Raw genomic sequence first — 16273 nt, forward strand, 5'->3', positions numbered from 1 at the left:
TGATCCAATTTATAGTGTATCTAGAGGTTTATTAACACACATATCTAACCTGACCACTTGTCTCCAAAACTGACGTGACCCAGAGTGTCCTGCTCTCATACCGCGACACCACTTTCCTTCCATCTTGGTCGTCCTCTGCCTGCTCTCACTGTACTGTTCCCAGTGAGGATCAGGAAGCGTGATGCTGAGGAGGAGGACAGAGCTATCTCCATGGGAACAGATGAACTGTAGGCAAGAAACTGCAAGTTGTTGGCAAACAATGGGAAGTACATTGCTGGCTGATGTGAGGAGAGACAGCACTTAGGTTGGAATCCCTGGATTCCAGAGGAATTTGTTAACTCTTATAGCATGAAGATGAGGAATAAGGCCCTTCTTTGGGGGATGTGGGAACCACAAGGCAGAAAGCAGGAAAATCATGGTGGAATTGGCATGAGACTCTGTGTTCTCATAGCAGAGGTTTGTAGGAGGGTGGGTTTTTATGTTTTGCATCAGGAGTTCTCAAAGTGCAGTCCCCAGACTTGGAGCATCGGCAATTTCCTAGACTTACTGAATCAGACTCTGAATGGTGGGGGCCAGCAATCTTTGTTTTAACAAGTCCTCCAGGGGATTCTGATGCCTGCTCAAAATGAAGAACCACTGTACTAAATAGTAATTAATCCAAAAATAAGTCTCTCCAAGGATATGTGGAAATAATGATCCTAGAAGGAGTGGTGAATCCCCACCCCCAGACGACTTAACCAACAAGCCCCCCCATAGAGCTCTTTACAGCTCATTAAAACTGTAGACCTCTTTGGGCATCCAGTGAAAATGTGTTCCACAGAGGAAAATCTAGAAAACTTTTAGGTTAAAAAGCTTTAGGTGAAAGAGTTCTCCTTGGGCCCCTCTTAAATGATCTGAAGGATGACAGAAAGACAAGGAAACAATCCACCTTGTTTGCAGTTTTGTCCTCGGCAAGTAGTATATGTTAAACACTTGTTAAATGGCTGTGTGGATTAATGAAGGATAAATATTGCATATATACTTCCCTTATCCTCTAGAGCAGTGATCAGCAAAATTCAGCCCACTGCCTGTTTTTGTAAAGTTTTATTAGAACGTGGCCACACCCATTCGTTTAGGTATCATCTATGGCTGCTTCGGGGTTACAGTGGTAGAGGTGAGCAGTGGCAACAGAAGCAGTATGCCCTGCGAAGCCTGAAATATTTACTATCTGATCCCTAACAGAAAAAGTTTGGTGGCCCCCTGATCCACAGTAACATTCCTCAAACCATAAAGTGCATACAAATCACCTGGGGAGCTTGTTAAAATGCAGACTCTGATTCATGGGCAATGCCGGTGCTGCTGGGCCCCGGACTAGCTGGGAACTAGGGCGCTGCGTGTAGGGCTGTATAACGACGTCAGGGCTCAAGTGCCTGTGGCTCGTTTCTCTTGGGCTCTTCATGATAACTTATGACTCTGCAATGCTCAAAGCCTGGACCAGACACAGTTGAAGAACAAATCGCTTTATTAGGAAAGGGTCAGTGTTACGAGACTCTTCTCCCTAGTTCCCAGGTCCACACTCCTCTGGCTCTGCCTCACTTTAGGTCCTTCTCTCCGAGTTCCCCAAAGGAATTCTTCAGAACTGTGAGTGCTTTCGGTTTCTCATCTTTCTCTAGGGCTGTGGTCCGCCCTCTCCACTGGTCCCTCTGGGCAGCCTCCAGCCCAGCTCTGTCTCCTCGGTGGGTCTGCAAGGAGCTACACCTGGAGAAGCAAGGCTACTCCGGCCAGAACCCACTTGGAAGGCTTCTCCTTCGTCTTCAGGTGTAAAGTCCACACGTAGGTGGGTCCTCGCTGACAAGTCTTGTACACAGGACAGGGATAGGTACTGTGGCAATCCTGCTTATCTGCGGGGATGGCCTTGAGGAGCAACACAGGCATGGGGGGCGCCAGCTCCTTCAGCTTCCCCTCGGTGATGACCCCAGCCTGAGGACAAGGACATGAGAACATCTCAGGTCAGGCCCCAAGCTCAGCCAGCCAGGCCTGCTCCTGTCGGGAGATCCGGGAGAGAGACTGGGAAGACCTGGTTGCCCTGGGCCCACCCCCTTACTAAGTTCTCTCGACAACCCACGATGGGGTGCCGTGGAGGGGTGGACATCATATTCCCAGTGTTTTTCAGCCTGAATATCTTCTCGAAGCAGAGTTCCGAAAGCTGTTGCCTATCATATGCACATTAATCTCTTTGGGGCTTGAATTTCTCTTAGTTTTATTTTGTCATTTCGTAAGCATACCGAATGCAGCTATCTGCCAGATGTCATGCTAGGTGCTAGGGACTTAAAGCTGAGCAAGACACAGTCCCTGCCGGCAAACGCTTTAGATGTTAAGGCTTTGGTTATGTCCTGTTCCAGCTTCTTATGTGCTGTCCTCCACCCTCTAGAGCATTTTCTCTTTTTGAGCAGAGGGAGCTGTGTTCTATCTTCACTCAAGTAACAGGGACCTGGCCGTTCTGTAGCTTTCCAGCTGGGGCCTCTCTCTGGTTCTCTGAGATGTCTCCATAGTGCCGTCTGGGGAAGTTTTTCCTAGTAGTCCTGAGAAATATTCTGAGGAACAAAAAGGTGCCTTGGTGAAATAAGCTTGGGAAGTGGTGCTTACCATGCCCTGGACCTGAAGCTTTACGGTGCACACTAGCACACTGCAGACAAGAAGTCCTGGCAGTAAAGAAAACAGTTTGACTTTATTTATCCCAGTCTTTCCCAAACTTATTTGACCACAGGACCCTTTTCTTGCAACCTATTCATTTCTCGTGGCACTAGGGTTTTCTGAACATACTTTGGGAAATGATGATCCAGAGTGACTTATGGATTCCTTGCCTGTGCCTAGGTGATTCTGAGCCCCTTATGCTTGGACAGAATTTGTTTTAATTCCCATGAAATGTATTTAACGGGAAGGATGTGCCTCTTCAGTTCTGGTAGAGGCTGACATGAGGCATAGTAAGTAACAGAACTAAGGTAAACAGTGAGGACCCCTTGTCCCCCACAACTGAGTGTTTATGGTAGGGAGTGGCAGCAGGGGTAGAACCTTTCTTTTTCCATATACCATAAAACCAACTCTTTTAAAATGTACATTTCACTGGTTTTTAGTATATTTATAAACTTGTACAGTCATCACCACTATCTAAATTCCAGAATATTTTTATCACCCCAGAAAGAAACTCTATAACCATTAGCTGTCACCATTAGTAGCTGGGTGTTAATGTCGTCAGTTATTATGGTTGAGTTGTCTGTTTCTCCCTTCAGTTCTGACAGTTTTCATCTCCTTTATTTTGGGGTCTCTTTTGTTAGATGCACATATATTTGTCATTGTTATATCTTCTTGATGGATGGACCTTTTATCACTGTAAAATGCCTTTTTTTGGTCTCTACAATTCCTCTCTCTTCTGTCTTTTCTCTAATAACAATTTTAAGTCTATTTTGTCTACTATTAGCATAGTCCCCCAACTCTCTTTGGTTACTGTTTTCATGGCATGTCTTTTCCATCTGTTTACTTTCAACCTATTTGTGTCTTTAAATCTAAAGTGTGTCTCTTATACACAGCATGTAGTTGGATCAGGTTTTTAAAAATTTAATCCATTCTGCCAATCTCTGCCTTTTAATTGTAGTGTTTAATCCATTTGCATTTAATGCTTGCTCTTTTTTCAGTCATTTTTCTTCAACAAACACTGCTCTGGTTGCCAAAAGCCTTTGGTTAATTTCCGGAGTTCTGACAAGTTTGATTCTGGTATATATATATATATATATATATATATATATATGTATAAAATTATTATATATGATTTTGATATATACCTTATTATACTATTATCTTATATATATGATATATATTATATCTTATTATATATATCTTTATATACATGTATGTATATATATATATATTTTTTTTTTCTGCCAATGTTCTTGTTTTATGGAGGAGAGGAATTTTGGACATCCTTACCCTTGCCTTTTCTTTTTTTTAATAGTAATCTTTTATTTATTTATTTATTTATTTATTTATTTATTTTTGACTGTGTTGTGTCTTCGTTTCTGTGCGAGGGCTTTCTCTAGTTGCGGCAAGCAGGGGCCACTCTTCATGGCGGTGCGCGGGCCTCTCACTATCGCGGCCTCTCTTGTTGCGGAGCACAGGTTCCAGACGCGCAGGCTCAGTAATTGTGGCTCACAGGCCCAGTTGCTCCATGGCATGTGGGATCTTCCCAGACCAGGGCTCGAACCCGTGTCCCCTGCACTGGCAGGCAGATTCTCAACCACTGCGCCACCAGGGAAGCCCACCCGTCCCTTTTTGCTGAATGCTTTCTGGGATATAGACTCTGAGAACAAGAGTTCTTGGTGGGCGGGTGGTATTTTTTTGTTTGTTTTTATTATTTGGAAACAAGGTAAAGAACAAATGGGAGGCAGTTGTTTGGAATCAATATCCTTTTGTCCCCCCAGTGCCAGTGCTCCTCCTTCTGAGCTTCCCCCCTACTTATCTTTCCTGCACTTCTCTCATTTTGGCATCTTTAGTATCCTAGCTCCGGCTACCCTACACCTAACACAGTCCACATGTGATCTCCACTGCCAGACTTGTGCAAATGTTCAGGTGGAGAGAGAGAAGTAGGCTTCCTTCTCAACGTTCAGGCTGCTTGAACACTGCCCCACTTTACCATCCTTTCTGTTGGCCCTTGACTGGTTTCCTAGGGCTGCCGTAACAAAATTATCACAAAGACAGTGGCTCAAAACAACAGAAATGTATTCTTTCACAGTCCTGCAGGCCAGAAGTCTTCAAGTGTAGGTAGGGTTGGTTCCTTCTGGAGGCTCTGAGGCAGAACCTGTCCCATGCCTTTCCCCTAGTGTCTGGTGGTTGCTGCAGCCCTTGGCCTCCCTCGGCCTGTAGATGCACCCCTCCAGTCTCTGCCTCCGTCTTCACAGAGCATTCTCCTCTTATAAAGACACCGATCGTTGGGTTCAGCGCCTACTCTATTCTAGTGTGACCTCATCTTCACTAATTACATTTGTAAAGACCCCTTTCCAAATAGGTCACATTTTGAGGTTCTGGGTGGACATGAATTTTGAGGGGACACTCTTCAACTTAGTACAGCTCTCTATGCATATTGATGTGGACTTGTAGGATCTTCTAGACCTTCTAATAGTTTTCCCACGTTCCTTTGTATTGACTGTTAGGAATAGTTTAGTGCAAATATTGCCAAATGGGATATTTGACTAAGTAGTCCTTCCAGATCATGTGTATAACAAATGTAAACTTGTCCTAGAGTTATCCATCCTTGTTCATGTCATTTATCCCAGCCACCTGTGCTTGTTTGCTAGTTTCCTATCGGAGACAAAACATCTTTTCTGATCTTATGCTGACTCAAATTTGTACTAGCCTGCAGTGAGGAATCCATTCAAAGTGTCACTTTAAATGATATCACTGGCACCCCTTTGCTAACACGTAGCAGTGTAAAAAGTAGGAGGGATTCCTGCCCTCCAAGAGCTCATGAATGAGGAAAGTGGACCAGGGAGGTGAAATGATACCCCCAGGTCGCACAACAAGTTTTGAGCACTCCCTATGTACCAGGTACTGTTCTAAGTGTCTTGCATATTAATTCGTTTAATCATCACAGCAACTCTATTTTCCCATTTAACAGTTGAGTAGGGACTTCCCTGGTGGTCCAGTGGTTAAGACTCTTCACTCCCAATGCAGGGGGCCTGGGTTCGATCCCTGGTCAGGGAACTAGATCCCACATGCCGAAACTAAGAGCCCGCATGCCGCAACTAAAGATCCTGCGTGCCACAACAAAGATCCCACGTGCCACAACTAAGACCCGGCATAGCCAAATAAATAAATTAAATAAATATTTTTTAAAAAACAGTTGAGTAAACTGAGATTTTTCACAGAATTGGTAAGCGGTAGTGCTGGGATTCAGATCCAGCTAGTCTGTTGCTTTTAACCTCTGTACTCACTCTGCGCTCTTTATGTCATCCTTGGCTTACATAGAAATGATTTGACAGCCTCAAGGGATGTTCAAAGGGCATCCCTGGGCTTCCCTGGTGGGCCTGCCGATGCAGGGGACACGGGTTCGTGCCCCGGTCCGGGAAGATCCCACATGCCGCGGAGCGGCTGGGCCCGTAAGCCATGGCCGCTGAGCCTGCGCGTCCGGAGCCTGTGCTCCGCAACGGGAGAGGCCACAATAGTGAGAGGCCCGCGTACCGCAAAAAAAAAAAAAAAAAAAAAAAAAAAGGGCATCCCTTTTAGCAATTGTACTTTACAGGGGGCAATGTGTATGTAATCAGCCCACTGGGGATGCCCTTTGGCTCATCCCAGGATTTACCTGTGCATCCCAGCGAGCGCCTTCGATGAAGAGGCCATGGATGTAGGCCCCTTCCCGAGGGGGGCTCCTGAATTCCTCTCTGTTCTTCTTTGTCACGTCACATTGCAAGGCCATCTGGTCCAGGGGCCACTCATTCTTGCGGGCCGTGGACTGCATGATGGCGGTCAGGAAGGACTGAGGGTTGAAGAAGCCTGTCAACCACACAGTGGGAGGCATCGTAAAGTCACCTGTCCAGGCCTCCAACTCCCTGATTCGGTTGAGCAGGTCCAAAAACCAGGCTGCCAGGCCTGCAGTGGAAGGGTAGGCGCACCTGGCCCAGGGCTCTGGAACTGTGTCTAGGTACAGAGCGTCCTGTAAGTTCTCCATGTCACTGGTCATGGTCAGCTCCCCCTGAAGACAAAGAATGAGAGGGGAAAGAGTGAGGGGCAGCAAGTCCCTGGAAACAGCTGGCCTCGGGGATCTTTGGGAAGACAGGAGATGACGGCTGGGGTCGGTGACACAATGACAGTCCCTGTCTAGTACTTGATCTGCAAGGTCTGTCTCACAGAGACTGGTCGTCTCCCCACTCCTGTGGTATCAGAGTCTACATGTATCTACTGACAGTAGTTTAGGTCCACTGCAGACCTCAAGCCACCTGTGGGTTCCACGCTGATTTCACCCTACCCTAAAGCTTGGGTTTCTCCGTTCTCCTCCAGCGAAGGAGGAATCCTCTTCCAATTGCTAGATGAAATCTGTAAAGGAAGATGTACATTGAAAACCATCTTTAAATTAAACTTTGTAACCTTAGTTATGCCAAGGATCTGCAATTTCTTGAAGGTGTCCTGTCTACTGCAGCGGCGTCTGCACGGGGGTTAGGGTACCCAGTAAGGCTTGCCATGTCTGATGTGATGACCATCAGTCCTATGAAGCTATTTAAGCACAAGTGAGTTAAAATTATAAGGTTATCAGTCACATTAGCTACATTTCATGTCATCAGCAGGCACCGTGCCCTTAGCACAGATATGGAACATTCTCATCATTACAGAGGGTTCTGTTGGACAGCACTGCTCTAAACAGAAAGGCCTAGTTTTCTGTTTGGTAATTAAACTGTAGTGTATGTGTTTTTGCCAGGGTTGTGTTAAAAATTCTGTATGTTGCAGTTTTAATAAAACATGTTTATGGGCATATAATAGTACACGCTGGCTAAACTGCAGATAAGAAGATATGTAGACAAATCAAGACGCATTACAAAATATAAAGTACAATAGACTTAAAAGGAAAAAGATATAGGCCGTATTTATTTTTCCTTTTAAAATAAAAATTTTAAGTTTTCAATGGCCAATTAACTCACATAATTATAAAGTGCTTTTATAAATAATACACCAAATAAATTCGCTTCCCCACAGAATTGTTTTGGGTTGTTTTGAGTCGGGGTGTGTCTGTGGAAGTTTTTTGCACCTGTGAATGTTGTTGGCCATGTGAGTTGGTGGGGAGGTAAGGTCCCCCGCCCTGGAATCATCCCACAACTGACCTAACAGGACTGGGCCAGCACTACTGGAAAAAGTAGGATGAAAATGTCCCGGTCCTTTGGCACATCTCTGAGAGCCGCGGCGGAGAGACAAATAGAGATGAACTCACATGGAGCCCCGGACTCTGCCAGCCACAGTTGTTTGCTGGTACAGAGAAGTCCTTTGTTGCCTGGTTATCGCCCCCGGCTAATTCAATCACTTACTCGGTGTGACCATGCCTTACACAGAGATGTGCCACTTCTGAAAACGGTGAGGTCCCATAAACCTCTATTTCTCTGACATTCATTGCAAGAAGAAATCATGTGCTTAAATTAAAATATATGCAATATTAGGGCAGTGAAACTCTCCTGTAAGACACTAAAACGGCGGATCCATGTCATTACACATTTGTCCAAATCGGTAGAACGTACACCACCCAGAGTGAACCCTGATGTGAACTACAGGAGACTCTGTTGATTGTGAGGGGTCGGGGTAGATTTACCAGCTGTAACAGATGGGCCACTCTGCTGGGGGTGTTGATGATGGGGAGGCTGGGTGTGGTCGGGGGAGGGGGATATGGGAACTCCGCCTTCTGCTCAATTTTGCTGTGAACCTACAACTGCTCTAAAAATAAAATCTGATAATAAAAAAATGTATAGGCAATACTTAACACTCTTCAGAAATCTAAAATCATTTTGACAGCAGGGAAGCATAAAATGTGTAACTTGGCTTTCTTAAAAATTTCTATCTGCTTAGAAGTTATTCTGACAATGATTTTGCATTTACTAATTGAAAGCATGAGCGATGGAGCCTTAAAGAATGTGCTCTTAGGTTCTGCCCGTTTGAGAGTGAAGCAGGAACGATTTAGGAAAAGAAGAAGTCGTTCACCTTGTGGTTAGGGTGCTGAACTCAGATCTGCCCATGACCTTGAGTGGACATAGAAATGACTCACTTTCAGAGGAGGGTTTGAGAAGAAACCAGAGAGAACCCCACTCCAAATTCACTCAGTGTAATATGGGTCCCTTTCTTAGGAAAAGAGGAATAAACCTACAGACTCTGGGACAGCGTTTCCTAAAAGGTGTTCAGAGAAAATTCGTTTCCTCAGGTGCTGCCAGATTGGTGGAGGTGGGGTGGGCAGACGGGAAGTTTCTGGGCCAAACTGTGGGTAAGCAGGCCTTTTGTAAAGACTCCAGTTCCCCGTGAGAGAAACCTGCTTCCATCTGCTCAAGCCTGACCTCCTCAAACTCCCCCTGCCTGGATCCCGTGGAACACGGATTAATGTCTGCACTTACGTGCTTATAGGTCAAGAGTCGACAAAAAGAAAACTCACAAAGAGAACACTAAATCCTTATGAAGATGACGTAGTTCAGGATCCTGTGTTACTGGCTTGTTCCATGTCCATATTGCAGGGAAAGCAGGGAGAACCAAAGACTGGGGGGCGCTTTATGGTGGGTATGAGGGCTACCTGGATGTGGCCTTAACCACTTTTTTTGTCCCTATAAATAAACGCTTTCAAAGTCTTTCTTAGGTAGAATATAAGATAAAAACCTGATTTGCCCTCTAGGCCTTCACTGCTTTAAGTCAGTGCGCTTGTTAAAAGCGCGGATTCAAAGGCTCCATTCCAAACCTAAGGACTCCAGCCTCTGGATGGCCAGGAATGTCCATCTGTAAAGGGCATCTCTGGAGGGTCAGAAGTGGCTGGTGCTCTGGGCTCGCAGGCACGTGGCCAGCGTCCGTCATGTGGGGTCAGCAACGCCCACATATGCCCTTCTCCAGGGGTTGCAGGCTGCACCTTGTTCTGAGGGTCAGCCCCGGTCTGCTTTTCCTTCCCTCTGAAGGTGGTCTCTGCAACCAGCTTTCACATGAATGAAACACCGGGAGGCAAAGAGATGTGGAGGGAAGTGGGAATGATGTGGGTTCCACCCTTCCCAGTCTGGCGTCCAGGCTGCGGGTGACCGCAGCTGGTCCATCTGTGCACTCTAGCAGGCATGTGGACCAGGGCAGCTGCCTGTGGGGTGGTGACCGTATGTCACTAAAGGGCCAAAGCAAAACCTGAACTATTAAGTCAACACATGAGAGTCAACGGATGAGAGTAAAGAGCCAGAGCGGTTCCCCAAGTCAGCAAGTTGGGCTTTAAGACTGAACATCTTTCACATGTTTAGAAAAACAGAATTTGTCAATTAGGAGGGGCAATTAGCCACTGAAGCACAGGGGGGAAATGTTTGATGCCATTAAATATCTGAATAATAGAAAATAGTTCCCAGCCCCAGATTCTGGGCTGGCCATGACTCCATCTAAGAGAGCACTGCCCAAATGAAATACAATGCAAGTTGTGAATGGGTAATTTTACATTTAAAATTCACAAAATTACATGTGTGTAATTTTACATTTTCTAGTAGCTACATTAAAAAAATAAAAAGAGGGGCTTCCCTGGTGGTGCAGTGGTTGAGAGTCCACCTGCCGATGCAGGGGACACGGGTTCGTGCCCCGGTCCGGGAATATCCCACATGCCGCGGAGCAGCTGGACCCGTGAGCCATGGCTGCTGAGCCTGCGCGTCCGGAGCCTGTGCTCCGCAACGGGAGAGGCCACAGCAGTGAGAGGCCTGCATACCGCAAAAAAAAATAAAAAGAAAAAAAATAAATAAAAAGAAAAATTTAATTTTCATAATATGTTATTTAACTTAATAGATTTAAAATGTCAAATATTTCAATATTTAATCAATATAACAGTTATTAATAGGATATTTCCCCCTTTTTGTCCTATATCTTTGAAATATGGCATTTAATTTAAACTTACAACACATTTCAGTTTGGACTAGCCACATTTCAACTGTTAACCTGTCATTAGTGGCTACCATACTGGACAGTGCATAAGAATCCAGCTTCTCTTGTAGTTTTCCAACACAGGTAGAGAATTTTCTGGGCAGGCTGCCATCAGTCAACGGCGCTTTGAAAGTTATACCTAGTTGTAAAGGATTGTAAAGGAATAAACTGGCATTTGGGAGTTTTGTACATCAGGCTTTTGTGCATTTGGTTAGTGGGAGTCAGTACCTCTGACCAATCAGCTCTGGGATGCTCACAGGACCTGGTTCTTCATTGTGTAAGGCTGAGAGCCAGATGTCTGACTCTCCTGAATTCTTCTCTGTGGGGACACGGTTGTGGCTGGTAGACCTCTCCCAGGTGGCCACTTCTGTGTGCTGTGTGCTGTGGGCTCTCACAGTCCTCAGGGGTTAGAGAGCTGTGCCTTTCAATTCAGCCAGTACTTTTGGGTAGGATTATGGTTTCCCATCCAGCCAACTATGAATAAAAATTTCGTAATAAAAAATGCTGAGGGTATTGACTTAATGACTTAAAAAGTCAGACATTTTCTAATTTGGTGCCCAGTCTGGGCAGGGCATTTGGGTTTGTCTGTTTGATGTGCTGGGTAGTGTGGGCTGCCCCATGTCTCCCTGTGCTCCGCCTAAAACAGTCCTAGAACTTCAAAGTGTCTGTTAAAGAGAAAGAAAGGACCGGAAGGGAAATGTCGCTCAGATTTTCCTCTCCTCCCATTATGCTTCCCCTTCCGTGTTCTGCTGGGAGCTGGGATGTGAGCTCCTCACCGCTCCATGTACCAGCTGCTGTCCAGTGGGGCCCTCACGTCTCCCGCACATGCCAGGCTGTCCTGTGAACCCCTCCTGTTTCAGTTGCTCCCTTCAGCTGTTTCCTCTCTGACTCCCATTTCTTGCAGCTCAGCTTAACCTCTTCCCCAGACTTGGAAACTTTTCCTTCTCTGAACTCGGCCGCTGTCCCCTTGCAACTTCACTGTCCCATGAAGACATCTGTCCATCTTTTCTTCTACCTACTTGCCTTAATGCTATTCACAAACTCGTCTTGCCACAAGAATTACCCAGCTGCTGGCTAAAAATATAGGTTTCCAGACCCCAGCTCCACAGGTGGTGGGACTGGAGGGTGGAGATAGGAACACATATTGGGATGACGCCCCCAGGGAGTCTGATGACCAGGCCAGTTTGGGGCCCTGTCCTAATGAGGCTGGGTTTTCATGACAGCGTTTTTAAGCGGAGATTGCTCTGTCTGTCCCCCCGCTCACAGGGGACCAGGAGAAAAAGGCAACAGACCGTTGTCCTGACTGCTTCTGGGTCAATGTTGTCACCACCAGTCACCTTTAGAAGTTCACCATATCACTCTTACTCACCTGGGGGACCCTCTGCTCCAGCCAAACTAAGTTAACTCTTAGAACAGGCTTAGGGTTCCTCACCTTGGGACTTCTAGAAGATTCTTCTTATTGCCACATGTCATAATCCTACTCTTCCTCCAAAGCCCCCTGCATGCCACTTCTCCGCTGGGGCCATCCCTGATTCCACATACTTATTTCTTCCTTTCTTCTCGCACTTCTCTCTGTGTGGCACTGAATCAATCCTGCCTGGTACTGTAATCCATTTGTATGCTTGTTCTCCCGCCAGACTGTCCGTCTGGAGAGGAAGGCTCCCCTGTCAGTCTCCGCTGTCTCCCCAAGGGCAGAGCACCGAGGCTGGCCATCCACCAGCCCTGCTCGAGCTAGACTGGAAGAAAAGAGTAACTCCCTCCCCACCCCTTCATCCTCGCCCAGGCACGCACTGGGATCCATGACACCAAACCGCAGCGAAGGCTCTTGAAAGAAAAATGAGTGAATGAATAGGAGGTCGGATGGGTGGATAGACTGCAGCAAATTGCACAGATTCACTAAGCTAAGGCTGCAACAAACAAGCTCAAGATAATTATGAATATATACCCGCGTACCTAGGGAACCGAGCCACATCAAATGACCGGCAAGGTCCTTATTTACGTTTGAGATTGTTCTATGGAATTCTGTATTTCCTTTGATTACAAGCCGGCGCATAATTCGGTAACATTGCCGAACAGCCTCAGCCTTCGACATCCTTTCCCGTCTCTCCTGTCTCCTTATTTCCTTCTATCCATATTGGGGCCGAATGGGAATTAACAGACTGAAGAAAACTCACCCAGATTTCTCAGTCTACTTCATAGTTTCTATGTGACCACATGTGAAGACGCTCATGGTTGTGTGTCCTCTGCACCCGTGGCAGTGGTCCTAAGACTCCAAGGGGCAGGCACAAGGGCGGCAGCACATCGCAGGCCTGGACACCCGGGGCTGGGCTGAGCTTTCACTGCTGCCTACAGAACTGGGCTCTCACTCCCCCTCTGTCTGGGGTCACAATTATTTTAGTAAACGTGCCAGTGCAAACCGACAAGTTGCCTTCCTCAGCTCCTCAAAGGCAGCAGGGCCTCCCGCTCACCTGTCACGCAGGTGACCTGTTTGGCTTTGTGTTGGGCACTTGATGGAATTATCTTATGGTGAATAAAACAGATCTATTTACATAATTGGTGGTATAAATAACAGATTCTTTCATTGCTCATGAGAAACGTCAGAGCTTGTGCAGCATCTCGGGCCTTTCCGATAACCATGAGGTTGCAGAAGATTAAAGTTCTTTCCTTTCCTCTGACGGGGTGGTAATCATAATGCCATCAGCTTGCACTTCTGGGTACTCGCCACGTGCTGGGCATTGCTCTAAACATTCTATGCAAACCTATTGATTGAATCCTTCCCAAAGCCCTATGAAGTAGGACCGCTATCCCTGTTTTACAGGTGAAGAAACTGAGACGCAGTGAGACTTAAGTCACTCTAAGGCCACACAGCGAGGAGGCAGCAGAGCTGGGAGGTGGTGCAGGGCTGTCTAGAACCTGTGTTTTGATGCAGCACACACTTCTATGTCCCATGAAAGCAACACCACCCGTGTCAGCAGAAGACACAGGGCATCAAGACTTCTCTTCTCCTCGGCACTCAGAGCATGGGCTCCCGGGCAGCTTGCCAGTCACAGCTCATTCTGCCTTCCCAGCTCCCAGCTTCAGAGCCTGTCTTACCCTCCCTGCAGCCTGGCCAGACTCTGGTTTCTAGGAGTGGCACCTTCTTAGGCAGTGAGGCTGTTGTGACCACTGCTCTCCAGCTCCCCTGGCGCTCCTCCCACAGGGGGTTCCCGCTGGCAATGCCCTCCCTCCCCGCCCCCAGCCTCGCCCACCTTTAATCCGAGGTCTAGCTCTCGCAGGGAGCGCTGAATCTCTCGGGTGAGGACGTTCATCCGTTTGCACTCCTGGAGTGCCACGACCACATAGGGGGTGCGCTCCTCTGCTTTGGCCATCAGTTCTGGGATGTTAAACTCATCTGTCACCCGCTCCAATATTTCTTCCAGGGCGGCCTTGACCTGCCCCACAACAGGAAACACAGGGTTAAGACGGGGTTCAACTTCTCCAGAAGGCCTCCATTCCCCCGCCACGCGGCACTAAAGATGCCAGTCATCCGTGCCCTGGGCATACCCTTGCCCACTTGCTGAGGCCAACTGGGTCAGGGGCTGAGGGCCAGCCGCAGCAAGGCCTCCCGTATAGGCTGGCCAGCTCTCTGTGACTCCTGGGACCAGCTGAAAAGGATGAACACAGAGGCCTTTCTGAGAACTGGGAGTTGAAAAACCCAGAGACTGACCCTGCTAGCTGTGGGAATCGAGCTAGGAGGGCACAGGACAGACTTGGGCCTAGGGCGGTCATTTGGAAGTACGGGAAGCCGCAGCGATGAACGGCAGTGACGGAGACATGTAAACATTCCATTCGGAGTTTCCACGAGGCTGCACTGCAGTTCCTGTCCTTGGGTCCTGGAAGAAGCATCGCCACAGCTCCTGTAAACCTCCTCCCACACCCCACGGACCCTTTTGTCACACGGACTGTCAGCTAATCAGACCAGGGGAGCTAGAACAATCAGGGCCTCTCTCCGGGACAATTGGAATTGAGGCACCGAGGCTCTGGGCTGTCTGGGGGCCAAGCACTGGGAGGCTGAGTCCGCCATTTTGAAGCAAATGAGTAAAGCCCAGAAGCTCTGTCAGCAGAGAAGGAAAAACGAGAAAGTGCAGACTTACTAGAACATGTGGCTGGCAGAGGGGCTGGAGGGAGGGAGAGAGGGAGCCAGGGCTCCAGTTCCAGCCCTGCCTGGAGTCAGGAGAGCTGGTGGACGTGTGTGGTGGATGCTGTTTTGGTGCGTTCATCTCATCCCTCTTCTTCTAATGACGGGTCCCTGTCTCCTTTTGTGAAATTACCTCTTTCCCACTGTTTTGGGGCACAGTCACCAGGCCCAGCCCTCCACTGACTCAAGCGGGCCAATCAGATGATCTTTCCCAGGAGCATGAAAATTGAATCTCAAGCCCAGGATTTAGGTGCAGAAAGTGGAGGGAAGTGCGATGGTCCACTCTTCTCTCTCCCTGGGACCCCAGAGCCACTGTGGTTTCTATCCTTTCTTCAGTGTATTCCTTTGATACAGTGAGCTATTTCTTGCCTATTTCAGCGAAACTGGCCTCTGTTCCTTGCAACCAAAGAACCCTGACTGAGTTAATACGGCGTTGTTATGTATCACCCGTGTGAATTTAAGCAAGTCATTTAGACCTCAATTTTCTCATCTATTAAAAATTTCCACGAGCAACTTTTTCCACTGCCCCCTCCCCTGCCAACTCCCAGGGCTGGTGAAGAGATCAAACCAAAAGAGGTGATGAATGTGGCAGCATGTGAAAGCCACAAAGGACCCTATACATGTACAGAATTATTAATATTAATTTTGCCTTGTATTGTTAACAGACAACACATTATCTAGGAAAAGAGCTGATGTTAGAAGAAAAGAAAGTAAAAACTCATAACCGTGTCACAAATGGGTCTCTGGTTCTGTCATAGCAAAAACTGGAATGGAATTTTAACAGTACCTGGAAGCTGCTGCTGAGACAGAGGACAAATGGCTAAAACTACGTCATAGTTCTGTCTCTGGAGCTGAATTTGAAGAAACAGCCCTGTATCAGCAAGCTGTCATTTGGACATTATTCACAAAAAAATGAAAAGATAGTCTGGAGCTATTGTTTCAAAACATACTGAACATGGGGAAACAGAGTTCTCTTCCGTCACTGATCAGGCCTTGGAGGACTTGGAGACCCTGCCTGAGGAGGGAGCAAATACACAGACATAGAGAGGACACTTCAGATGGGAGCAGTGCATGCCAAGGGATGTGGTCTACGTTACTCCCACAAGCAAACATCTCTGTTTTATTTTCCTTTTGGAAAAGTAGTAAATGCTTATCATAAAAATCTAAATATTACAGATTCATCTGATATTAGAAGCAAAATCCTCCCACAATTTTGCCTCTTCCTTCAAAGGGGGAAAAAAAGCACTGTTAATTATTGGTTTATAATTCCTGCAGGTGTCCTTCAATGCATATGACCCTATCTATCCATCACCCATCCATCATCCAGCTATCCATCCACCCATCCCCATATTTATCACGTCTGCCGTATCTTCCTTCCTGCCTTGCTGCTTCTCTTCCCTCCATCGCTCTCCCTTCCCTCCCCACCTCCTTCTCTTTCTATCTATCACAAATGGA

The 16273-nt window shown here is 47.1% G+C and overlaps 1 protein-coding gene across 1 annotated transcript in view; it reads right to left on the minus strand.

The window, feature by feature from the left end:
* Positions 1-1731: 1731 nt before the first annotated feature.
* Positions 1732-16273, minus strand: part of DNAH9 (dynein axonemal heavy chain 9) — a 298757-nt gene continuing 284215 nt past the window's right edge. Inside the window, 3 exon segments of the mRNA XM_060132968.1 lie at positions 1732-1959; positions 6332-6721; positions 13890-14072. Of these exon segments, the coding sequence (XP_059988951.1) occupies positions 1732-1959; positions 6332-6721; positions 13890-14072 (801 nt within the window).

This window comes from Lagenorhynchus albirostris, chromosome 20 (assembly GCF_949774975.1).
Source record: "Lagenorhynchus albirostris chromosome 20, mLagAlb1.1, whole genome shotgun sequence".
NCBI lineage: Eukaryota > Metazoa > Chordata > Mammalia > Artiodactyla > Delphinidae > Lagenorhynchus > Lagenorhynchus albirostris.